Here is a 26,213-nt window from a genome sequence, read left to right on the forward strand (position 1 = left end):
AATATTGATTAAAGTTTATAGTTGATGAAAGAGAACCTTTTAATGCTCTCTGCATTTCAATTTAAGGGATTTCATAACTTTAGGCTTAGAACTTTCTGGTTTCAACAAGGCTTGGCACCTGTTGAATTATATTAATATGAAAGACTGTTATTTTGGATTCTTTAGCTTCACAAGGTTTGAATGTTTGATTTTATTGTGACATATTTGCTTCTTTTGGTCCTGACTGCAAGTTCCTTCCCTTGGTCCACCAGTCTCATTTGTAAGTGTTATTATATCAATTGCAGTTAGATTGAACATCTTTTCTTTCACAGAACACCACATCAAAAATAGTTCCAACACCACTACAGTTTTCATCAAAGGTGGCACATTATAAAGCAACTTGTGTTTTAGTATATAATTTACATGGTGTATCAGTGCCCTCTAATAGATTGATGACCCTTTTAAGCGTAGAAAATTAGTATTTCATGCTTAATTTTATGTTTAGGTCCACTTTTCTTGGATATTATAAGAGCTATAACTTTGAAAGTCTATACATGTCTTTATCAAAACGGGCAAAAACCACAGCTGTTTCTTGCATACTGCTAATGCGCACGAGTGATCTGTTGTGAGTTGTAACTACCCTCCATCAATCATTGTCCACCTTTCCATCTGTCAACAATTTTAGTGTTAACACACTACGGATCTCCTTTCTTGAGAAATCTTCATGAAACTTGGAATGTGTATGATTTCAAAATCATAAGACCATACATGGAGAGACTTTAAAAGCGCAAAAACTTACTTAGCTGAACATCTGACCATCACCTAATTTATGCATAATTTTTGTTCAAAGTTTCCAAGAACTTGACATTGCATTATAATTATGCTACTCCTACTTGACTAAAACATCATTATGAAGAAATCTTTATTTGCCTGACTGTGCTGCAGAAAACACATTACGGACATGAAACTCACAACTCGACACAAAGTTTATTTATATAAGAGCTTTCTCCCGATAAAAAAAAATTGTTAACACTGTGAAGGTTACTACCTGATTTACAGAATGTTTGTTTCTACTAGTGTGGATTTTTTTACAGTTTTTAAACTGGGTCATCTATGGTAAAAACTTAAAACTGGGATCAGAAACAAGGTCACTACGTCAAATTGTAGAAAACCTTGCATGTTCCTACTTTTTGCCAACGATGCCACAGCATATACGCCTTCAGTGGAATGGCCATAGATTTAATGACGGTTCATTCGTTATTGCAATTTGGTAAATTCCGATTTTTTTTCTGTTAAAATAGTTTTTTTAAGTTCTACGCCTCATTTTAGATATGTCCCATCTTCTGTTCAGTAAGAATTACTTACAATGGACATTTAAAAAATCATGGCAAGTTGTCACGAGTCTGAATCGGTATCCCATTCCAGAATTAGCATTTGGAGTCTGTCTATACATACGATGGAGACATGAGCCACATAGAATATCCTTGTTTTGATCACCCCCTTGTGTGATCGATCAATTACATTAACAACCACCTTTTCATTTCTTACAATCCTCTGTCTTCCCCGTATATGACCCATGATAACATTGCCTCTTTTCCAATTTCGCCTCTTACAAAATTACATTTCTTACACAACAGTTTTTACTACGAAAAGGCCGGGGACAGTCTGACTAAAGTACGTCTCCAATTAATGCTACGGTTTGATCCTTCGTTTAGAAGATCAAGTACTATAGTCAGATTGAGACAAGGACTAACCCCCTTTCATCTCTTACTACCTGCTATCTTCTCTATATATTCCCCTTGTTTTATGATCCTTGATAAAAACTTGAATTTACTACCAAAACTCAAGGAATTTGTACATATTAACATTCACTTAAAATTGATGTTTTGTGCGGTAATGTTCGTAGCAATAATATCAAGGGTGGCGATTTCCGCGAGGTTGCAAGTGCAATCTGACGTCATTCACACACAAAATAAAACATTAACAAAATGGCGTCGTTTGAAAAAAAAAGCAAGTTGAACGTCAAAATTAACAAAAAAAAAAAACATACAGTTCGCCTTCCGATAAATTTTTTTTTAAAAAGGTCCTGATATCAGTACTTTTAGTACCTTTTTATGCCCCGGCATCTACTGATGCGGGAGGCATATAGTGATTGTCCTGTCCGTTCGTTCGTCCGTCCGTCCGTTCGAGGTTAACCAATGGGGCCGTTTCGTCTAGCATCAATACCCCTAACTTGAATGACTTGATACTAATGCAGATGTAACCTGTGACCATTCCTCAACTTCAGACATCACCTGACCTCAGTTTGACCTTGACCTTGAACTTGACATCGTTTTGGACTTAGGTTGCTTTGTAGCGACAAGGATGCCACCGGGGGCATCAATCGTTTATTGAACGCAGCTACTTGTTTATTTTTATTGGAACGCGAATTACACAAAACGTGGGCGAGACTTTAGGCTGTTCTGCATATATATTGAAAAGGTGACCGATGTCCTTGCATTCACTTTGATTTTCTGTAAGTGCAGTCTGACGTCATTCAGAAACAAGAGCTGTCTGTTGACAGCGCGCTCGACTATTCGAACAATTGATGGACGTATGGGGTCAACATATTACTAGAGATTTTCAGACAAAAGAAAAACAGATAAGACAAACGATGTACCCGTATTTGTTGATTTGGATAAGTCTAGCATTATACGGCAATGTGTGACCATGACAATAAGCAAGTGTTCAAAGTTTCAAAGCCATATATCAAACACTTTAGACAAAATATGGAATGGTATGGGAACGTTACTAATTTCTATGTCAAAAAAGGGCCATAACTGAGCTGAAGTCCTTGTCCTAGTTATGTTGTCTTGCCTACATATGTAGACTATGGTGATAAACAAGTGGTCAAAGTTTCAAAGCCGTATGACGAACAGGCTAGGCAAAATATGGACTAGTATTTAAAAAAAATTAAATGATTTCCACGTCCAAAAAGGACCATAATTCAGCCAAAATGGTTGACAGAGTTATGTACTCTTGACTACAGACAGAAATCATGATGATAAACAAGGGTTCAAAGTTTCAAAGCCACAAGTCAAATACTTTCGACAAAACATTGACTTGTACGAAAACTGAACCAATTTCCAAGTCCAAAAAAGGCCATAATTCAGCCAGAATAGTAGACAGAGTTATGTACTCTTGCCTACAGACGGAAACCATGATGATAAACAAGTGTTCAAAGTTTCAAAGCCACAAGTCAAATAGTTTTGACAAAACATTGACTTGTACGAAATCTGAACCAATTTCCAAGTCCAAAAAGGGCCATAATTCAGCCAGAATAGTAGACAGAGTTATGTACTCTTGTCTACTGATGGAAATCATGATGATAAACAAGTGTTCAAAGTTTCTTAGTCACATGTCAAATAGTTTTGACAAAACACTGACTTGTACGAAAATTGTACAAATTTCCAAGTCCAAAAGGGCCATAATTCAGCCAAATTAGTAGACAGAGTTATTCACTCTTGCCTACAGATAGAGACTGTTTTAATAAACAAGTTATAAAAGTTTCAAAGCCATATGTCAAACACTTTACACAAAATATGAACTGGTACGAAAAACTTAACCAAGATTTCTAAGTTAAAAGGGGCCATAATTCAGTCAAAATCCTTGATGGAGTTATGTACTCTTGCCTAAAACTGGACATGGTGATGGTAAACAAGTGTTGAAAGTTTCAAAGCTTTTTCTCAAAAGACTTTGTCAAAATGTGGTGGTACGAAAAACTTAACCAAGGTGTGACGCCGACGCCGTGGTGAGTAGGATAGCTCTACTTATTCTTCAAATAGTCGAGCTAAAACATTAACAAAATTGCGTCGTTTGAAAAAAATATTTAAAATTGAACGTCAAAATTAATAAAAAGCATACAATTCGCCTTCCAATAAAAATGAATAATATCAAGACCTTTTTTTTATTATTGGAAGGCGAATTATAAAAAACGTGGGCGAGTCTTTTAGGCTGTTCTATTTATACATTGTATATTGAAAATGTTTCCGATATCCTTGCATTCATTTTAATTTTCTGATATTCATGGAATGCAAACCACTTATTTATGTGGCCAGCTTTTGTAGAAATTGAATGCTATTTCTGTGCGTTTATACGGGTATAAACCATATTTGGATTTCTTGCAAATTATCCATAAATCGTTAGCGCGATTCACCCAGTGTGGTATACCGTATAAACGCACAAAAAAGAGCATTCAATTCGTAAATTATTACACTACACCAACTCATTTAGAATACAGGAGGTCTTGGTTCAATACCACCAGCTGTTAGCATTCCTTCTTTGATATGTTTGCGTATACATTGTTTCTCAAAAATAGCAATGATTCACAAGACATAAAATCATTGCGGTAAGTAAGGCCATATTCCATAAACTGTTCATATTGTAAGGATTCTATTGTTGCATAATTATGTCTGTTTAGTTGAACAGTATTTACATATGAATTCATATTGTAAAGAATTCTATTGTTGCATAATTATGTCTGCTTAGTTGAACAGTATTTACATAATTATGAATTCATATTGTAAAGAATTCTATTGTTGCATAATTATGTATGTTTAGTTGAACAGTATTTACATATGAATTCATATTGTAAAGAATTCTATTATTGCATAATCATGTCTGTTTAGTTGAACAGTATTTACATATGAATTCATATTATAAAGAATTCTATTGTTGCATAATCATGTCTGTTTAGTTGAACAGTATTTACATATGAATTCCTATTGTAAAGAATTCTATTGTTGCATAATTATGTCTGTTTAGTTGAACAGTATTTACATAATTATGAATTCATATTGTAAAGAATTCTATTGTTGCATAATCATGTCTGTTTAGTTGAACAGTATATACATATGAATTCATATTGTAAAGGATTCTGTTGTAGCATAATCATGTCTGTTTAGTTGAACAGTATTTACATATGAATTCATATTGTAAAGGATTCTGTTGTTGCATAATGATGTCTGCTTAGTTGAACAGTATTTACATATGAATTCATATTGTAAAGGATTCTGTTGTTGCATAATTATGTCTGCTTAGTTGAACAGTATTTACATATGAATTCATATTGTAAAGGATTCTATTGTTGCATAATTATGTCTGCTTAGTTGAACAGTATTTACATATGAATTCATATTGTAAAGGATTCTATTGTTGCATAATTATGTCTGCTTAGTTGAACAGTATTTACTTATGAACTTTGAGAGAAAAACATGTAGGTAAGACAAGAAGACCATTGCTTCCTTTATCGAGTTATTTTGTGTTTATTAGTCTTTTATTTAAAGAAAAGGTAGACCACATGCTTAATCGTTACAGTAACAACCATTTCGCTACAATCAACTTCCTCACTGCTTTCATTTTAAAAACATTGCCAGAAATCAGCGTGTTTTATTCCAGTTTTAGCTGTTGGACCGTCTTGGTCCTGTTGTTGTATAGCATCGTTTATTTGTTAATTTTTCTAAGGCAGGTGGTAAGGGTCCGGTAACCGGACATCTGGAACCAGAGGTTGATGTTCTAAAACAGGTGGTAGGGGTCCGGTAACCGGACATCTGGAACCAGGGATTGATGTTCTAAGGCAGGTGGTAAGGGTTCGGTAACCGGACATCTGGAACCAGGGGTTGATGTTCTAAGGCAGGTGGTAAGGGTTCGGTAACCGGACATCTGGAACCAAGGGTTGATGTTCTAAGGCAGGTGGTAAGGCTCCGGTAAGGGTCCGGTAACCGGACATCTGGAACCAGAGGTTAATGAGGTACGTTTGTTAATCAAGTAAAATATCAATTATCAAAGATATTAGGATTTGAAAGTCAACTGCATGTTTATAGTTAAACTTGAAATGTTAAATTCAATGACGTTGGCTGACAACGTATTCATTTCTTAGACGTTTTACACATTTATGCTAGAATAGCGTTAGTGCGTGTTTTAACATATTCAGAATCCATCAGGCTAGGGCACCAGTCGATCCCTCGGGATTCTGCAGATGTTTTGCCACGAAAAAAACATGCGTTATCCATACAGTGATACACGGAATTAACATGTTGCTGGACAAATTCTTCTGAACATTAAGCAGGACAATTTAAACATCCTGCATCGTTTTACAGTAACGATAGCCTTTTAACTCTTACCCTGCTAAATTTCTATAATGAACTTGTCCATCTTTCAATTCGGACAGTATATCTTTAACTGTTAAAAGGGTGCTTACCAAAAAAGTACTGACTGAATGGCAGTGCAGATCATTGTAGGCTGATCATATCTACACTTGTCGCAAAGGCAGAATAAATTGTGTTAAGCATGATAAGGGTTCAGTTTGACAAAAAAGCAAAAAGAAAAAGCACACCCAGACACAATATATCCACTATATGACCATCGCATAAAGCTTAACATAGCCACCCGTTTCTTGCCCAAAAACAATAAATTTCAAAGAGGGGCGTAACACTTGGTATACACTTAGCACGATATTTTTCTAGTATATGTATATATGTGGAGGGCATCCCATAATACTGTAATCCCATTTGATCTGTACTAATGTTTTGATCCTCAAATTTATAACAAATGTGTTAACAATTTCCAGCCAATAGTTTATTCAAAATGGTGATATACAAGTTACTGAGAAGCGATAAATAAAAGTTTCCTGGTTCTGAAAGGTTAATTAAACTCTTAAAGTACATCGAATATAGCGGTTTGAACAAATAGAAACTGTCTTCAACAGACGGCTCAAACCGCAGTATTGAACAAGTCAAAAACACACACTTACTAAACGAACCTGGCTTTATACGAGGGTTTAGCCCGAGTACCTACACAGGCTTAGAAGCGCTAACAACCGCGTAAAGAACGTCATTGCCATTTGTTAGTTAAGACCAATTAATTAAGTATCGGATGGGAAATGATTAAAATAAGAAAATGAGTACGCTTACTTAAATTACTTATATATACAAGTTTTGTTCAGAAATAAGGAAGTTAACGAATATAACTGATACCAGATTCGGCATTGGCGCACGCTGAAATATACGAGCATGGATACAAAATTGACGAAAATGGTTCATCGGTATATGGACGTCTCAGCTAAGGCAATAAAATTACTTGAATTAATACATATTTGAATTATTTGGTAATGTTTAGTCGAATTTGACACTCATGGTTTTGGTGAATGTTAATATTCCTGGAAGAAGGTGTGTGTATTGCACGACTTTCACGCAACATCGACTGCACTAAGTTCGTATGGCAGCTGTCCAGCTTAAATGTAACAGATTAACATTGGTGCCCGTTTTGGCATTAATTCAAACCCATGTGTGACCCGACATGAGTAGAAATCTAATTAAAAAAATACTGTTTAGCGGATTCCTTAGATCTTCAACTCTTACAAAAATAGTGTTTTAAGTTTAAAATTTCATTCAAGAATGAGATACCTACAGCGACCAGGGAATGTATCAATGAACCTATTGAAATTTCATATTTTGTCGTGCATTAAAAAATCAGCCTTTGTTAAACTTCAAATTGAATATCAACAAATTATACTTCCGCGTACTACGCATTAAACCGCAGATTTAAAATGTAATCAAAAGATCATATTACTTCGAAGGCATGCAGTTATAGCATGTTACTATTTATTGTTTCCCGCCGTCGAGAATTTCTTTCATTTGAACTTCAAAGATTTTCACCTATGTGTTACAATTATTTAATATCTTATTGATCAGAAGACTTTATTTGTCACGGCTGTCTAGTTGCGTTCAAACTGGAATATTCATTTATCTTTTTACAAATAAAATCCAGTTCGTGATTGTGTGAGTGTGTTTGTATCGCAGCTGATAACGAAAATCGATTGGATAAAAATATGAATAAATACCACAGATACTTATGAACAAACTGACCACTGATTCAAGAATGTCCGGAACGTACAAGGGATTGTAGTTTTGTGTGTAATTGGGATTTTGTGATTTATTTGTTTGAAATAAAGGAAAGTTAGTACTTAACATGCCGGGGACATCGGACAGTGTTAAAGTAGCAGTGAGGGTTCGACCCTTTAATCAGGTAAGTCTTACAAGATTTCTTCATCGTATAATATGACATTATGTGAAGCATTTTTCTCTGTTAGCTTCTTATTGGATTTACCTGGGTAATTAGCAACATGCTGTAAGACATGTGAATTATGAATTATATATGACAACCATCGTCTTGTTTTGTGTTTCATGTTTACCTGTAGAACTTCTCCAATTCACTTAAATTTCGATATGAATGTAGCTTAGGAAATACAGCAAAATTCCAACCATCTCTCTTACCACCCCCCCCCTCCCCCAACCGCTTCCCTGACATTTTCTGTTAACCCGCTAGAAACTCTGAAAACGGACCCCACGCCGAACCCCAACCACCATTACAACTTAAGCCTCCGAATTTCTGTAATCTGAGGCTAGGAAAACTTAGAAGAACGACCCGTAATACCCCCAATATAACATAAGTAGAATTTTGTGATCTAGTTTAACGGACACTCTATAATTCAGGACACCTCTGATCTTAGATTTAATTTTAAGCTCCCTGTTATGGTAATTGCGTTCGAAGGCGCTTTACATACAGAAAAAACGCAGCCACACAGGGCGCGAAATTCATCCTCTACTAGTACAGTGTGTAGCACCGATATACGCGATGCCATCTTTCCTGGGAAGAACCGGTACAGGCCCCTTAGTTAGGTGGGAGACTCTCAAAGCATCTCAGAAATGTCCAGACTCCAGGATCGGGATTCGAACCTCGGACCTTTGGATTTGCAGTCAAGCGTTTTACCAATAGACCACCGGCCCACCTACTATTAATTCAATGTATTTTATTTCCAAGAATCGAAAAGTTGCAGCTTTTGTCCCTGTCGTGTTGACTTGGTAGTAAAACAATCACGTCAAGTGTTCGATTCACACAAAATTTTGGAAACGTTTACTTGTAATAAATCACTTCATCAGTGTGTGACAATAGCACGTGCGCATGTGACAGTTTTATTGCAAAACAACTACGTTTGAAATGAATGATAAAGGTCGTTCAGGTATAAACTCCTCAAAACTTATTTTCTGAAATTTTAGAAATGATATTTTGGCCACATCAAAGGGTCATAAAAATCTTTGTAATTATAAAATACTGATTACAGTGCGCACAACCTTTGTTCTTTTTATCTAGCAACCGTTAGTTGTTGGCTGTTTGTAGCAATAAAATTAGAACTATTTGTTTTGTCATAAATTGTGGTCACAGATGTGCTCAATATTTAACCGTATTGGCGTAAAGAAGTCAATAAATTTTACCTTCCTAATTTGTTTAAACAAACAATTTTATTATACACTTCCGCGTTTCTCAAGGACCCTATATTTATGTACAGATATTTTAAGTTGAGCCAACATAAAAATATTACATCTTTTCACGGCATTATGCTAAAAACTGTAAAATACCTTTTAATGTTTATATTATCGATGTTAAATTTTGTTTCATGTCAAGGCGATGGCTTAAGTTTATTACCTATACGATAATAAATGATTTTATCATTTGCATAGGCTTAAATACCCCGGCTTTCAAAACAGAGAAAAAATGTTATAAATTGCATAACTGTTTCTATAAACACAATAAATATTTTGACAGTTTTTTCATTTGATGTGGATTATAAATGACATGGCTACTTTACTAAAGTGTTTACCTGACAACGACAAAACATACTGCAAAATGATACCTACCTGCATTATGTTCTAAAAAGGATCCATAATTTTTTTGAATAATTTATTGGTAAAATGGCAAGCTACTTACCTCACAGCGAGACAGCTTTGTACTTAAAAGTTAAAAAAGACCAGAACGGCATTTTAACGACTATTTTAGCTGTCTTGCACAATATGATGTCAAAATGACGATAAACGAGGGTTTTCTGAATTGAAAATTTGACTTTATGTTTCCACACCCGTTTTGAAAATTTTATTTAATTGTTCGACATTCGCTTTGACATCTTGAAAATAGATTCAGTATCATGAGGTAATGCCTTATAGTAAGATTTTTTTTTCTACATTGTTACTTGTTAGGGATGTGGTCTGGGAAACAATGGACAAATGTTTGAGAAATTCAAATTTTGTCAAAGCGACGCCAACTTTAATATGAGTGCCAGTTCAATGAAAGTCATCTACTCTGTTTATTTTAATATACTAAAAAAAAAATATAATTATGTAACACTGCCGCCCTTAGACTTATAAAGTCGGCTGAGATTAAGAAATCTGTAATATTGTTTATTTCTTCCTTCAAACTGACACTGATATTCTTCAAGAAACCATTTTCTCTCTTCACTCATCTCAACAGAGAGTCAGAGATAAGATATATTGTACTTTTTCTCAGAAAGTGCTATTAAAGCGGATTATATGGCGGAGATATTTATTTTAAAGGAGTCAGTCTAAGCTGTCCTATATTTATTTTTTCTAAACATTACATCATGTAGGGCCACAGGGCAAATTAACCTGTCTCCGTTACTGTAAGGTCATACAGAGCCCTTTGCAGAAAAGCCTCAATCTGTGTAAGCCTCAATCTGTGTAAGGCTTTTTGCGGTTGTCTCATAACAATATTGTTTTACTGTATTGTATATCTCTTTTTTTTCTTTGACATAATTATAAAAGTTTGCTCGTTGAAGCAAAGTGTACACAATTCTTACTGGTTTGTTCTTTTCGATTTTATGGTCATATCATATAAAAGATTCATATTACTCAAAATTTCATAGGAAATACGAACCATTTTAATAGGAGTGTTTAATCTGAAAATCACTTCCCTTGACTGTTGCAAGTTGTCCAATGGATATCTAATACAGTCGCCTGACTTGTCCTTATAAGTGTTTTATGTATTTTCCTCGCACTGTTATCAGCACGTTTTAGTGAAGTTCTAAATTTATTGCCCATTCGCCGTTTTTAGCATTCATAAATCTTCACCAAGGACAATGAAATTCCTTAGTCAAACCGTATTGTAATATATTTTTGAAAGATAATTTTCGTTTCAACACAAAGACTGTTGTATACTATACTATGTAGTACATTAGAAACAAGATACAATCAGTAAGATGCGTTTTGTGATAAGTAGTATAAATACAATAATGCCAAAAATAGTGTTTTGATACTTTGTTCCATTTAAAAGGTTGAAAATTGTACCTACAAATACTTTCCGTTGTCATTATGTAATTATACTAGTTCAGTAAAAACCAATAACCACAATATTGCCTAATCAGCAGTTTTTCAAATTCAGTTAAATGTTCTCCAAGGAACCGTCGTAAGCAAAGGTCATGTGTAAGGAAAGGGTATAAATTTCTTCGAAAACATAAAATGAGCCGCACCATGAGAAAAGCAGCATAGTGCGTTTGCGACCAGTATGTATCCAGACCAGCCAGCGCATCCGCGCAGTCTGGTCAGGATCCATGCTGTTCGCTAACAGTTTCTCTAGTTGCAATAGGCTTTGAAAGCGAACAGTATGGATGCGCAGGCTGGTCTGGAGCCATGCTGGTCATACACGCACTATGTTGGTGCGGCTCAAATATAGTATGCGACGGACGGTGACATCAGATACCCTGCTTCAATCATAAAGGCAACACTCTACTTTCAGGGTCTATCTCCTGCACATTATAGAAAACTTTTGGTGAATTGCACACACTTTTTTTCTTCACAATACATGCAATCGCATTTCATGTAGAAACGAACCTCAATGTAATAGAACGAAATCGCGCGGTACCATACTATTTAAATGTCTTTAGATATATGCAAACAATCTGGAAAAAGTAACAGCGTTATATGCGCAAGTCGTTTTTACGTAACTGAACAAACTTGTGTTTACTTTCAGAGAGAAAAGAATGCCGGGTCTAAGTGTATTTTATCAATGAAGGACAAATCAACTACAATAAAGAATCCTGATACTGGTGAGACTAAGACATTTGCCTATGACCACTCCTACTGGTCACATGACGGATACACAGAGACACCTAGCGGCGTTTATGAACAAGAGTCTCCTTCTAGCCAGTATACCGACCAGGTAGGAACCAACCGTTAGCATTATTTTTTAAAATACTTGCAGACTGTAATTATATAGGTTACTTTGTTTCCAGTAAAAGTATTAAAATTTCGCCAATCCGCCCTTTTCCGAAAGGGATATCGCCATAGCTTAAACTGTTGTATACCTTTTATTATTTCTCCCTTTCTACCGCTTGGTGTACTGAACTATTACTTCTAGTACGCTAAGTCAGTTTTCACAATTTTTCTAGCCATTCAGCCAGCTTACGGAAGTTCGTTGGTACAATCCAGGTTCTCGCTTGTACCTGAAACAATTCACGAACGGATACCTCTGGTGGTATTATTATCATTATTATTATTACTTCCAATTGCGCTTTGCATACATAATATAAAACCAAATTTAAATAGCGCCCTTTTTATGAAAAACACATTCAAAGGCGCTTTATTTTTAAATCAGCCATTCAGGGCGCCAACTTCATCTTCTACTAGTACAGACAAAGAGCGATCTGACCAGAGGATCAGAGCGAGAGAAAGCCTAAGAACAGACAGAGAGAATTCTATCGAGGTTATACGCCAGGCATATTAAAGTATCAGACTGTCTATTTTCAAGGAACTAGGCTAAGTTAGACAGACAGACAGGGCTGTGTCAGATACACGCAAAGCATGTTCTCTTAGTTAGGTGGAAATATCTTGGACTATACAATACATAAACACGCACGCACGATCGCACGTACGTACGCACGCATACTTTAAGCCCAATAAGCTAGCATCCTAATGTAAACATCTTTTATCACCTTTACAGAAATGTTTGTTTCAAGATCTTGGACAAGGTGTGTTAGACAACGCCTGGCAGGGTTACAACGCTGCCCTTTTTGCTTACGGGCAAACAGGCTCAGGTAAAAGCTACTCTATGATCGGGTATGGACCGAATAAAGGTATTGTTCCAATCACGTGTGAGGAATTGTTCAAGGTCATCGGTACCAATGAAGATGGCAAGAAACAGTTACGGGTTAGTACAAGAGCTTTACTGATCTTTATTCTCAATTATGTTTTAAGTCGATAGATCTTTTAGCAAAACGACACTCTCATAAATTAAGACATATTCACATAGGAGTGGTAATAAAAGCTGTTTTAATTGTTCATTGAACAGACGTTGATTTATGCAGCGGTATACTAGTAAAGCAAAAAATTTAAGTATCGATGCCTGAATCCCGGAATATAATTTCAGTTTAAGTTACATCGATCAACGATAAAGTTATTTGTATACAACTTTTTTTATGATGCATTGAAATTCAATGAATATTTAATACCACTTTATTGTTCAGTGTACAAAAATACAAACATATAGACAATCGAGTTTTACAACATAGAAAGTCGGTCATCTCCTACACCACAGAAACAGTTTTGCAAGAATGAAAATTTGAATGCAGCATATACTTGGAAACATAGCAACTGAACTAAATACAGTAATATTCTACTTACAGGTGTTTTTCAGTATGCTGGAGATCTATAATGAACAGGTTCGAGACCTACTGTTGAAAGGAAAACCACCACATGGCGGTCTCAAGATCAGACAAAACCCAAAACAAGGTTTCTATGTTGAGGGATTAAAGGTATGCTCAATGCCTGGTTTCTGAGTAATGGCCAATTTCTATAGTTGGAATGTTTCTAGAATGAATACTCATCGATCTTTTGTTGTATAAAGTTCATTTGTTGAGGGTTGAACGGTAAACTGTCGCAACTCGCATGAAATAAAGACAGAGTTACGATGGTTTTCAGTTCAGCCATTTATATATATACATGTACTATAGGCGTGTTCGGAACAAATCAAGTATTTCTAATGACAGAATATGCTACCGAAACATAACGAAACGAAGTATGTTGTGACGTTAAAGTCCCATTATGTTAAAAACTGATAAACAGTTGTCCAGATAGTGAGTATGAAGAATTACGAGGTTAGAAAAGCACTACTTAGAGTGTTGTTCATGGACTCATAAAGTGAGGCAATCAATCTCTTTATTCAATAATATATCAGATATCCAATCCGTTGACAAAGAAACGAGAAAACGATTATAGAAAATTTAGTATTAAATTAGAAAATGATGCATTTAATGTTTGTATCAAAATTGCGACTACCGCATTTAAAACATGTCATTATGATCCTTTAACATTTGTATAACTTTTTTCATTATAATTGACAATTTCTTAATGGTTAAAGCTTTCATTGTTCTGTAACTAAACGTTTCCAAAATAAACACGTAAAGAAAAAATTAACAATTATTACATTCAGATCGCAATCCTTTACTGATGTAGACACTCCTATAGTTTTCACTTAAAGCAAACATTTCAAAATGCATTCTGTTTTCAGTCTCAAAGGAGGCTTTAGTTTGTTGTCGTGATTCAGATTTTGTCCCGCCATTTTATTCTATAGAAATTCTTTATAAACCATTTTTCGACCGATTCATCTAACACCTTGACAATTAATGCAATAATTGATATGCTTTTAGATAACCCCATATTCAATTTATATCTGCATTGGACAAGTTAGAACTGCACAGATTGAAATGATAAAGTTACTGGAATCATTTTTAGTCATTAGTCTCAATCTTCTTTACTATCTATTGTTTCTTAATCTTACTTTTTTTCAATTTTCAGCCATTTCTGAATAATAAAAAAATCTGTGCAACACTTACCTCACATGTTTCCACATGTAAATAATAGGTCTGATTCTTATGACACTAGCGGACCCCCTGGTGTAGGTCCTGTGAGGTTTATAATTGTAACTAATTTTGGAAAATGTATCGATTTCTGAAAAATAATTGTTAATTTTTGTTGAAAATACGTTGAATAAAGAAGACGTTTTTTGAAAGAAAACAGAAGTTTGTCTAAAAAGATTGAAGTTGAGGGATTCCTTTGTTTGCCTTTTAGAGGACAGCTTACTTTCTTTTAGGAAATGTATAGCAATAATGTATTTACATGTGAACTACACTAGAAGTTCCATGAATACTTGTTTTTACTATATTTTCAGCAAGTACCTGTGAGAAGTTACAGTGAGATAGAGAAATTGATGGAATCTGGCACATTCAACCGAACCACCGCCTCTACCAACATGAACGCCACAAGCAGTCGCTCGCACATGGTCATAACTATTCGCTTTGAGCAGGTAGGCACATCTGACATTGATCAACTTTGAGGTACAATGATGTGTTTTTCGGCCAGAGACTAATTATTTGAGGCATAATGGCGGTTTATTTTTGGTTAGAGACTTATAATTGTAACAATATAATTACTGCGGCTAAAACAATTTGGTCTCTAACATGCACATGAGATCTGTATCTAACATAATTGTGTACTGTTGAGTAAAATAAGGGTTGAAAACATCAACTGCGTCCGTTCCGAAACGCAACATTCGTGGTAACCACAGCAAGCGTCAGTTTAAAACTGCCACATGGTTGCCATATAAAATCATGGCAGTCATACAGGCTTGTAGTAATTCCAGTATTTTGAGTTCACCTAAGGTATTTTGTATGAATGATGGACATACAATCTGCATAGAACATAGCCTAGCTCTCATTGTTTAGCATAATTTGAACGTTATGTTTCGGTAGCATATTCTGTCATTAGAAATTGCTTTAAAGATACCTATCTAGCCCCCTGCAAATGTGACTCACTCAAAATGACATAAACTTTTAGCCATAAATGTAAGGAAAATATTACATTATTTAGTTTTACATGTAAAATGTACGCGTCTGTATTTAAGGCCTTATTGGAGATTACCTACAAGTTTCTTTTTTTTGTTGTGTGTTAAAAATGCATGTAATATTGTGTGTAATATTGAAACAGAGAGCAATAAAATATGATTAAACTAAACCTACAAGTTTCTCATTTCATTTCTGAGGCTGTGGGTTCGAGTCCCAGGGGGTTACGATTTAACACCAGGAAGAAAAAGGACAGTTATCTAGATAAGCTTGAAACATTCATCACCATCGAGCTTAAATGAATTGGTATAAATTAAATTAAACTAAACAAAACTTCGTTAACTTAAATGGTCGCCGAAGTTCTGACATAAATATCGCCATTTGTGGGTCATGAACTGGAAAAAACGAAGTTTCCAACTCTGAATATCAGTGTGTATATTATGGTCTATGAAACTCGTACGACTCGATAGCCTAGTGGTAGAGCGTCCGCTTCGGGTGTGGGAGGTCGTGGGTTCGATCCCTGGCCGCGTCATACCAAAAACGTGAAAAATGTTACCAGTAGCTTCCTTGCTTGACGCTCAGCATTAAGAAAGCATCTGGCTTTTCTCATACCCTCGCGGCGATGGATTCCACCAGGAATGAGATTACGAGAGTGAATGAGCGAAGACGCATATTCATAAAACCTGACTTGGACTTCAAAATGCTTTTTTCTGCTTTCGCTCACTCAACGTTGAAAAAAATAGCATACATTATGATTGAATCTTGTATGTGTAGCGAATTGCAGCCTGGACAGTATAGTGCAAATTGAATATTTACTGACCTAAGTCAAAGACTAATTTTTAACAAATGCAACACATGATGTGTGTATTTATATGTGTAACATTAAATGGATTTGAAAGTTAGATCTAAATTGATAATCAGATTACAAGGTTTTGTTCTCTTACTTTTATACTCGGTATCTCGAATTCTCAGGGACCGAGCGTTTTATTTCAAGATATCCGAAATTCGCTTTATAATTTTTTGCGCACGTGCTTCATCACGGGACTGAAATTTTAAGTTAAGGAGCTCGAGATATTGGGTTTCAACTGTATTCACCAATAAGATTCATGTTAATATGTTCATACCTTACTCTTATGAATAATTTAGGCAAGTTATTGCATTCTTGCGAATATGGACATAATGTAAATCTTAAAAGTGAATGTTAAATGTCCTTGTTTCAGGTCATACAGGGAGACAGTGGGCAGAGTAACACACGTAGCAGTGATATAAACCTTGTTGATCTGGCCGGGTCGGAACGGGCTGATTCTACAGGGGCCACAGGGGACAGACTTAAAGAAGGGTCCGCTATAAACCAGAGTCTCTCCACATTAGGAAATGTCATAAGGTAGACTTATCAATGCTATTTGTTTGTCGATCTATCCCGTCTACAATGAAAATTGTATAACAAAAGATTTTTCAATAAAAGGTAGTGATCATATTACAAAATATTTTGCCGTTTCTATCAACACAACATGTTTCATAACACGTACAATGCCGATAATAGCAAACCTATTAAAAGCTTCAAATGCCTCCACAAAACATAAATAAACCAAATAAATAATGTATTAGAGAGGATATTGAAAAATTTCATTCCTGCTTGTCGGTATCATAAAAATGTTACCGAATGAGTACAGTAAAATTCATGAATTATATATCAATACATTTATTTACTAATGTGTTATCTATAACTTATAAAAGGTAAAGTAATTTTCTAAAACATTCAGTGCCCTGGCCGATATAGCGATGGGAAAGAAGAAGGTTCTGGTACCTTACAGAGATTCTGTCCTCACTAAACTATTACAGTCAGCACTCGGGGGCAACAGTAGAACTATCATGGTAAGTTACAAATTTCCACTCCCATCGGATATATAAAGGCTTGTGAAACAACAAACAGTTTTAACATTTCATAATTGAAAGAACAAAACCCTACTGGCTTAATGACAAGATCTTTGGATAAAGTTCGACCCCATTGAAAGCAAAAGATATATCGTTTAAGGTTTAACCGATACATTTTTCAAACGATGGAAATTGTCAGTTGCTAAGAAATCTATGAACAATGATTTTCCTTTCACATAAGTACACGCACTCCCACAGGTACCGGGCGACATCGTTATTATGAATAACAGTGAAGAACAATAGGCCTAGGTCAATACAGTTGCCCATGTTTAATACAAAGCATTTTCTTTCATCTCAGCTGAGTTTGAGGTAGAAATTTTGATAGTTCATTTAGCTAGAACTTCAAGATTATTTTCCAAATGAGTTTGACTATCAAAACTGAATTGTCGCTTGAAAAAAGAAAGTCATTAAGTTACCGTTTGATCTTAGACTATTCAACTCAGCTTAGACTGAAATATTTGTGAACATGAGTACGTGTTCCCATACTAAAATTTCTGGTTTTGAAGCTAGTCGAGGGAATTTTCCATCTACATGTATACAGATACCAGAAAAGAATGGTTATATTGGTCATTGATTGTACGATAATTGCTGATAAGGTGTTGATTTATTACTATAATAGTCCCATTTTCTCATAAATACTGAATGAAGCTGGATGTAACAGCACAAGAATAATGCAGTGTCATACTTCCTATATTCATTTTACATGAAGATGAACACTTACGTAAACAAAAGGGTCTCCCTGTGGACAGACGGTATTGAATAAAAGTACCTCGTAACTGCTGATCAATAACGCATACCTAATACAGAAGAAGTCTGACTTATTTATTGTCTGTGTTCAGACTACCGACCTTTTCATGACACGAATGTCTTATCAGCCTTTAATGTTTTCTTGTGATTTATCTATGATACTGCGGTTCTCAATTGTAGGTGAACAATTTATATAACACAAAGCAATTTAGATATTTATTTCGTGCCTGCTTCCGTGTGACAAAGGTATTTGAGCCGCGCCATGAGAAAATCAACATAGTGGTCTGGATCCAGTCTGGTCAGGATCCATGTTGGTTTTCTCATGGCACGGCTCATTTTTATTTTGTCGGAGTGTATGTTTGATTTGAGATAAATTGACTTTTCAATTCCATGGTAATAAAACTATTATTATGATATCTGACGATCTCTTTATCAAATGATCAGATTCGTACGTCTGTTGGTAAAATACAACTGAAATGTAGCAAAATGTAATTTAAAAAAAAACCGCTTAGTTCAAGGTCTTCAGTGTATTCAGTGTTTAATATCGTTCTTGATAAAAAAGAAAGATCAACGGATCCCGCATTCATTGTAAATCATAATTGTATACTTTTTAGCAGTTATAAAACAACTCTGAATGTAAGTCTATATTTGCACTAAAAACCCTAAAGTATAAATGGGGCTTTGACATTTAAATTACACTTCCTTAACCTGTCTGTGGCTTTCTGACAACGTATAAAATGTAACATGTATCTTACAGATTGTCATATTTTACAGATAGCTGCTTTAAGCCCAGCAGACATAAACTATGATGAGACACTTTCTACAATGAGATATGCAGATAGGTAGGTTCACATAATGAGGTACCAGCATAGATGCTGCTGACTTAAATCGCCTGTCTTCCTTATTTCTTTTGTGGAAAGTATTCAGATGATAAGAAAATGGTCGATTTTTCGATTCATGCACCCTCCTGGTAGGAGGTACGCTCAGGGAAGGAACATATTGGTTCTTCATCCACTATCAACATTGGAAAGTCTCCATGCGGCCCGAATTGTGTAGTTTTAACCTTAAACTCTGTGCTCAACGTAAACACACAAGCATACGTTGTTGCAAGGGTGTCGGTAAATTCTCAGCGGTCATAGTCAGATAAAATTTGTTTGGTCTGTGATTTTCCTGTTAAGTTTAGCTACTAGTAGTTAGGCTTGCAAGTGTAACTGAACATCGGAATGAATACATTTCACCAGTACTATATTATGAAGATAGGAGAGTTACGTAACAGTTTTCTTCAAGACACTTTGGCGAAACACAAGGACTAGATAAGTTATAACTACACACGATATACACAAATGAACATGCTCTTCATGTCTCCATCTATCCAATATTCATAACTTAAAGATAAAATTGCGAGACATTTTACAATGTCTCAGCAAAACAATAAACAAACAAAAAACTTGAAGAGATACTTACTGAACAATTTGTAAATATATTGACCTAAATATTCAAACAGAGCAAAGAAGATACAGAACAAAGCTGTTGTAAATGAAAGCCCTACTGATCGTCTCATCAGAGAGTTGAAGGAGGAGAATGCACGGCTTATGGCCATGCTGAAAAAACAAGGAACTGGGGATACTACAGGTAAATAAACCACAGAATTAAAAGACATACAGATTATCAGTCCATTCCTCTGTACAAATGTTTCAATGTGTAAATCATTCTAGCCAAAATATAAATAACAAAGTTTTCCATAATCATGCTTGGAAATCTTTCCAGTGTATGAATTAAAAAGGAGAGAGTAAATTCATTGTGCGAATGAACCTGTACTTATACCCTCTAATTCTAAACACACATAAAACAAAATGGTCTTAACAACGCGTTGCTTTCTCTCTAATATAAATACAATTTAAGTGTTTATCATTGTTTATCTCATTTAGCGCTCTTCAACATTATTATACTGTAAATTGCTATCTATATTTTTGACCTTACCTGTTCTCATTATCATGTTTATATTTCTCTTTAAAATGGAAGGATATTGGTATTTGGAGTATTTGATAAGACTTAATTCATGGCAAATTGAACATAATGAAAGCCTTAACATGCAGACAAATACTGAATCTATTATATTTACCTGGTCATAATAACCTAGTTCATCTTAATGACTTAACTCTTACTATAATGAACGGTCGTAGAAAAGAAGTTATTTTACAATAATTAGTAGCATTTTGTACATTGTGCAGATATCCAGAGTATGTTAGCAGACAACCAGAGAAAAATGGTTGACATGCAAATGTCATGGCAACAACGATTAGAGCAGGCAAGGTATGATATGTGAAAACATTGCAAATATTCCAAGCAAATCTGATACAGATATTTGATTTGAGTGTAATGTTTTCATTTTTTTTCAGAACGCCTATCGTATTCACACAATTTCACCAGAGTCTTTCGGTAGTAACCTTAATATAAGTTGTCTCAGACATATTCGCGTAAATTAGATGCACAAAGAAACTCCTACTAGTAAACCGTACTAAACTGTTGTACTAAATGACCCTGTGATTCCATTCGACAGTCCTATTCATCAACAGCCGCTGGCTGCATTAACACAAAACTAGTCGACATCCTTTACCCTTTTACTCTGCCGGATATTCAAGCTATTTATTGAAATAGGACATTTTTATTACAGACAAGAATGGGAAAAATCTCACCACATAGATGGTAGTGTCATAGATAAAGAGTGGATGAAACATCCTTACATAACAAATGTGAATGAAGATCCACAACTCTCTGGGGTTATCAAACACTGTTTCTCTAAAAGTAAGTGTATATGGTATTTCTTCATATATCTCTGAATCAATGCTTTGATAGAACTGATACTCGTATCTGAGTTTGATGTATCTATGGTGATCTGGAAGCTGTAAAACATTGTTGTGATGATAATCTTTCTCTGTTTCAGAGTGTACATTTGTAGGACGGTCGGGATCAGAAGATGCAATACAATTACGAGGTCTTGGGTAAGATCATTTCAGATATAAGTTATACAGATATACTATGTCAAGTTTGTATCCGTTCCAGTCATTAGGCATACCGAATAATTACTGCAGTCGTCAGTCAGTCCGTCTGAAAGTGAGTGCGATGTGTGCTGGCCGCTGTCCATCAGATGTATTTCTATATAAATAGTGCCCTTTATAACGTGCTAAAATGTAGAATGAACGGTTACGGTATTTTACAGTTTGTTACTCCTAATGTTGTCTAGCATGTAATGTTTTATGTTTAGTTAAGGATGAAAGCCTTGTATATTTTAGCATTGAGCCAGAGCACATTGAAGTGAACGTGGATGGTGACAAAACATTCATTAAGCCATGCAAGGCGACGGCAGCAGTGTTCGTGAATGGGATTAAAGTGCATGAACAAACCCAGCTTAAACATCAGGTAACAAAAAGCTTAGTATATACGAAACAGGTCACAAAACGAGACACTATATCAAAATACTCCCTGTATTTGTTTAAACCCCCAGTCTATCTCTATTTTTGTTTTATTTCGTAAATTTATGTCATACCAGCGGTAATAGCCGACAGTCCATGAGCTCAAAATGTAATTTACTGTATAAGTACGGTTACAGAGGTATGTCGCTATCATAAACTATTTATCCAACTGAAATAGAAAAAACTCAAATTTCTTTCATAATTTACAGGATAGACTAAAGCTTGGATCCGCCAGTTTGTTCCTGTATATAGGATATCCTGAAGAACGTGGGAACGACGGTACCACAGACACGTATGATTATAATTATTTTATGCTAGAACTTGCCGAGCATGCAGGAGTATCTGTTGACATAGCAACGCCTCGAGATACACACCATACTGATGACCTGTCTCACAGAGTTCTCTTTCAAGATTTTGTTGATCTTTTACCTAAACTTGCCGAAGCCAATGCCATTAGTGAAGAACTTAAACGTGTAAGTTGCTTTCTGTATTAGTATACCAGTAACATAGCTGACTGAAATATTTATATTGTCCTCTCCTGAAAATGAAACAATAATTGTTTTACAGTGGCTTCTTCCAACAAATAAAATTATCGGAACTGAAACAGAGCATAAAAAGTAAAAACATAAAACCTTCAACAATTATATTGAAGTATTAAACATGGTTTAGCGACAATGAAATATGATTTTGCAAAGAATGTTTGACCTTTACCTACTTTAAATTATTGTTAAGGATACAGTTAAGTATTATTGTCAATGTTGCAAGATAACTCCTTCCCAATGCATTGAAGTAAAGTGCACTTCCGAATGCAAGCGCGTAAATCATGATATCTGTTGACACACACAATTATTTCTAATTTATCTGCTGTGCAGATGTGTTTCTTTATCTTATACACATGTAAATATTGCATTATTAATGCTACCCTAACAAAATGAAATTCTTACATGAAAAAAAAATAAATGATGAAAAATGGAAATTTAAGGATATGATGGTAGAGTATGTTTTACAAGCGTGATGGCAGAGTAAGTTTAACAGGCATGATGGTAGAGTAAGTTTTACGGATGTGATGGTCGTGTATGTTTGACTGGCGTGATGGTCGTGTATGTTTGACTGACGTGATGGTGGAGTATGCTTTACGGACGTGATGGTCGAGTATGCTTTACGGGCGTAATCGTCGAGAAAGTTTTACGGATGTGATGGTCATGTATGTTTTACGGATGTGATGGTCGTGTATGTTTGACTGACGTAATGGTCGAGTATGTTTTTGCGGATGTCATGGTCGAGTATGCTTTACGGGCGTAATGGTCGAGTAAATTTTACGGATGTGATGGTCGTGTATGTTTTACGGATGTGATGGTCGTGTATGTTTGACTGGCGTGATGGTCGTGTATGTTTGACTGGCGTGATGATCGTGTATGTTTGACTGGCGTGATGGTCGAGTATGTTTTACGGATGTGATGGTCATGTATGTTTGACTGACGTAATGGTCGAGTATGTTTTACGGATGTGATGGTCGTGTATGTTTGACTGGCGTGATGGTCGAGTATGTTTTACGGATGTGATGGTCGTGTATGTTTGACTGGCGTGATGATCGAGTATGTCTTACGGATGTGATGGTCATGTATGTTTGACTGGCGTGATGGTCGTGTATGTTTGACTGGCGTGATGGTCGAGTGTGTTTTACGGATGTGATGGTCGTGTATGTTTGACTGACGTAATGGTCGAGTATGTTTTTGCGGATGTGATGGTCGAGTATGCTTTACGGGCGTAATGGTCGAGTAAGTTTTACGGATGTGATGGTCGAGTATGTTTTACGGATGTGATGGTCGTGTATGTTTAACTGGCGTGGTGGTCGAGTATGTTTGACTGACGTAATGGTCGTGTATGTTTGACTGGCGTGATGGTTGTGTATGTTTTGCGGACGTGGTGGTCGAGTATGTTTTATGGGCGTGATGGTCGAGTAAGTTTTACAGGCATGATGGGCGAGTATGTTTTACGGATGTGGTGGTCGTGTATGTTTTACGGGCGTGATGGTTGAGTATGTTCTGCGATCGTGGTGGTTGAGTATCTTTTACAGGTGTGACGTAAGTATGTTTTGCGACCATGGCAGGTGAGTATGTTTTACGGGCTTGTATGTGTTAAGGGTGTGCAATGAGTGTGTTGTACGGGCGTGATGATGTAGTAAGTTTTACGGGCGTAATCACAGAGTATGTTTTACGGGCGTGATGGCTGAACATGTTTTACGTGCGTGATGGATAAGTATGTTGTACGGGTGTGATGGTTGAATATGATTTACGGGCGTGATGGTTGAGTATACTTTACGGCGTGATGGTTGAGTATACTTTACGGGCGTGATGGTTGAGTATACTTTACGGCGTGGTGTTAGGATAATAGATATACATAGATGTACTTTACAGTCCTATAACTAGCGATGCTTAGTACTTAACCATCATGTTTTGTTTTAAATGTATTTCTACACATTTGTTTCCAGTATACAAAATTTGAAGCAGTTGTTCGAAGCGAGGCTAGTCATGACCCAAAAGGAACAGCAGCAGGCAAAGAAGTCATCATTAAAGTTACAAATAACCAAACGAAAAAAGTACGTTGCTTTTCTCATACTTTAAATAATCACACATATTCCAATCCATGTATTTGAACTGTGAAAATTTGTTGTACATGTTATGTGTATGTTGTTTCAAAATAAACATCGTTTAAAGTAAATAATCACACAGACACAATTCAGCAAATACGTCTCTGAACACATCTTTCTGTTACGTAAATTGTAGCCTGAAGTAAATATACATTTAGAACTCTAACAGACTTGAGCCTTTACATCACTGTGTTGTTGTGTAACTTGCTCGCTGTTTCCGTGTCTTTGCAAATACTTCAAAATGAAAACGAGGAAGAAACAAAGAACTGGATAGAAAATTTTAACTTTCATGTCCTTTTCTTTAGTTTGTTTCTGTTCCACGTATAACTTCTTTTGTACAGAATAACGGTGTTTTCTTTGGATATGCTAGCAATTCATGTGTGTTTTATATCGATCAGGTTTGGATATGGTCGATGAACAAGTTTTATAACCGTAAAGATTTGATGGATGAACTGTACTTAAAGTGGTTGGACGGTTACAATGTTGTAACGACAAGGGATAACGATCCTTTCTGGGATCCTGTAGAAGATATATTTCTTGGGAGGTAAGCAGTGTGTTACTCACACAGAGCATCTGTTTCAAATTAAGGAAATTCGAGAATAATCATTATCACAGATGCAGCTATTGTATTCATGTTATTTAAGTTATCCTTAGCTTCTGTAAAATGATTTAATATTTAAATAAACTGCGCAATGGAGATCTTGACAAAGCTTTCTGATTTAGTCCCTTTGGTTAGGATGTTTCTTGATTTTCCAATTTGTTTTTGTTAACTATTGTAGCATTAACAAAACTCAAGTCATAGTTTTGATTAGAATATGGACTGAACTTATTTTCGTTTGATTTCAGTTGCCATATTATGTTACAAAGTATTGGTTATTGTGCGGAGGTAGATGAACATTTCACCTTACATAATTATCACGGCAAGGAGGAGGCTGTCATTCACGTTCAGTTGTTACCCTGTGATGAGAAAGGTCATGCCCTTGAGGATGATATTGTAATGGAACCCAAGGATCTCCTAAATAAGACATTAAACTTCACGTGTGTAATATCACAATGCATGAGTGTCCGCTGGATTAGTGAGGATCACTTACGAGGAGTTGAATGCAGGTAGATTGTCACATTAGACCATTTTACCAAAGCTGGGGGTGTAAAAATGTTTGTATATCAAGTAGCAGCTGGTTCACTAAATTGTATCAGAATTTACAAATGTCCAACTATAATGTAGTCAGTGGTTCACAAAAACTTAGAAAATACACTATAAATTTCCACATTTAAAGACGCGGGGGATATGGTGTACACAAATCCGTATCTGAAGTAGAAAACGGTGTACTGAATATTAACTTGTAAAGTATTCATGGGTCTATGTTTACACATACATGTATTTAAAGACGCAAAGGTTTACCAGAACATTTGGTGTACAGATGTTCATGTAGAGATAGCCAATGACTCAACAAACTTGAAGTGTTTTTATTGCATATAATGCAGTAAATTCTTAATTAAAATCGTACAAATGTCTGTATTGAAATACACCAAGAATAGGTTAAAACGCCGGATGTACTAAATGGCCTAAAGTGTACAAATTTCTTGGTGTGCAAACGCTTGTTTCTTCAGTAGCCAGGCATTTCCAAAGCACAATGTTTAGAGAAACGCATTAAGTTTATGTCCTTGACACAAAGACGGTTATAAATTAGGACGTTAAATATTTGTA

At 35.6% G+C, this 26,213-nt stretch overlaps 1 protein-coding gene across 4 annotated transcripts in view; it reads left to right on the plus strand.

Moving 5' to 3' along the window:
* The first annotated feature begins 7,580 nt into the window (after positions 1-7,580).
* LOC123545164 (kinesin-like protein KIF28) overlaps positions 7,581-26,213 on the plus strand; it is a 29,872-nt gene continuing 11,239 nt past the window's right edge. For 2 of the 4 annotated variants that reach the window (XM_045331482.2, XM_053538098.1), the window contains exons 1-17: positions 7,584-8,043; positions 11,836-12,024; positions 12,805-13,011; positions 13,487-13,615; positions 15,031-15,165; positions 16,921-17,084; positions 17,464-17,575; positions 19,157-19,224; positions 19,887-20,014; positions 20,614-20,695; positions 21,057-21,187; positions 21,327-21,384; positions 21,676-21,802; positions 22,065-22,328; positions 24,347-24,454; positions 24,904-25,049; positions 25,352-25,612. In XM_045331482.2, the coding sequence (XP_045187417.2) occupies positions 7,987-8,043; positions 11,836-12,024; positions 12,805-13,011; positions 13,487-13,615; positions 15,031-15,165; positions 16,921-17,084; positions 17,464-17,575; positions 19,157-19,224; positions 19,887-20,014; positions 20,614-20,695; positions 21,057-21,187; positions 21,327-21,384; positions 21,676-21,802; positions 22,065-22,328; positions 24,347-24,454; positions 24,904-25,049; positions 25,352-25,612 (2,366 nt within the window). In that variant the 5' untranslated portion in view covers positions 7,584-7,986. Of the gene's footprint in view, positions 8,044-11,835; positions 12,025-12,804; positions 13,012-13,486; positions 13,616-15,030; positions 15,166-16,920; positions 17,085-17,463; positions 17,576-19,156; positions 19,225-19,886; positions 20,015-20,613; positions 20,696-21,056; positions 21,188-21,326; positions 21,385-21,675; positions 21,803-22,064; positions 22,329-24,346; positions 24,455-24,903; positions 25,050-25,351; positions 25,613-26,213 lie in introns of all 4 variants that reach the window. The other 2 variants (XR_006685279.2, XM_045331483.2) reach the window with 2 other exon arrangements.

The sequence above is a fragment of the Mercenaria mercenaria genome, chromosome 1 (genome assembly GCF_021730395.1).
Source record: "Mercenaria mercenaria strain notata chromosome 1, MADL_Memer_1, whole genome shotgun sequence".
Lineage (NCBI taxonomy): Eukaryota > Metazoa > Mollusca > Bivalvia > Venerida > Veneridae > Mercenaria > Mercenaria mercenaria.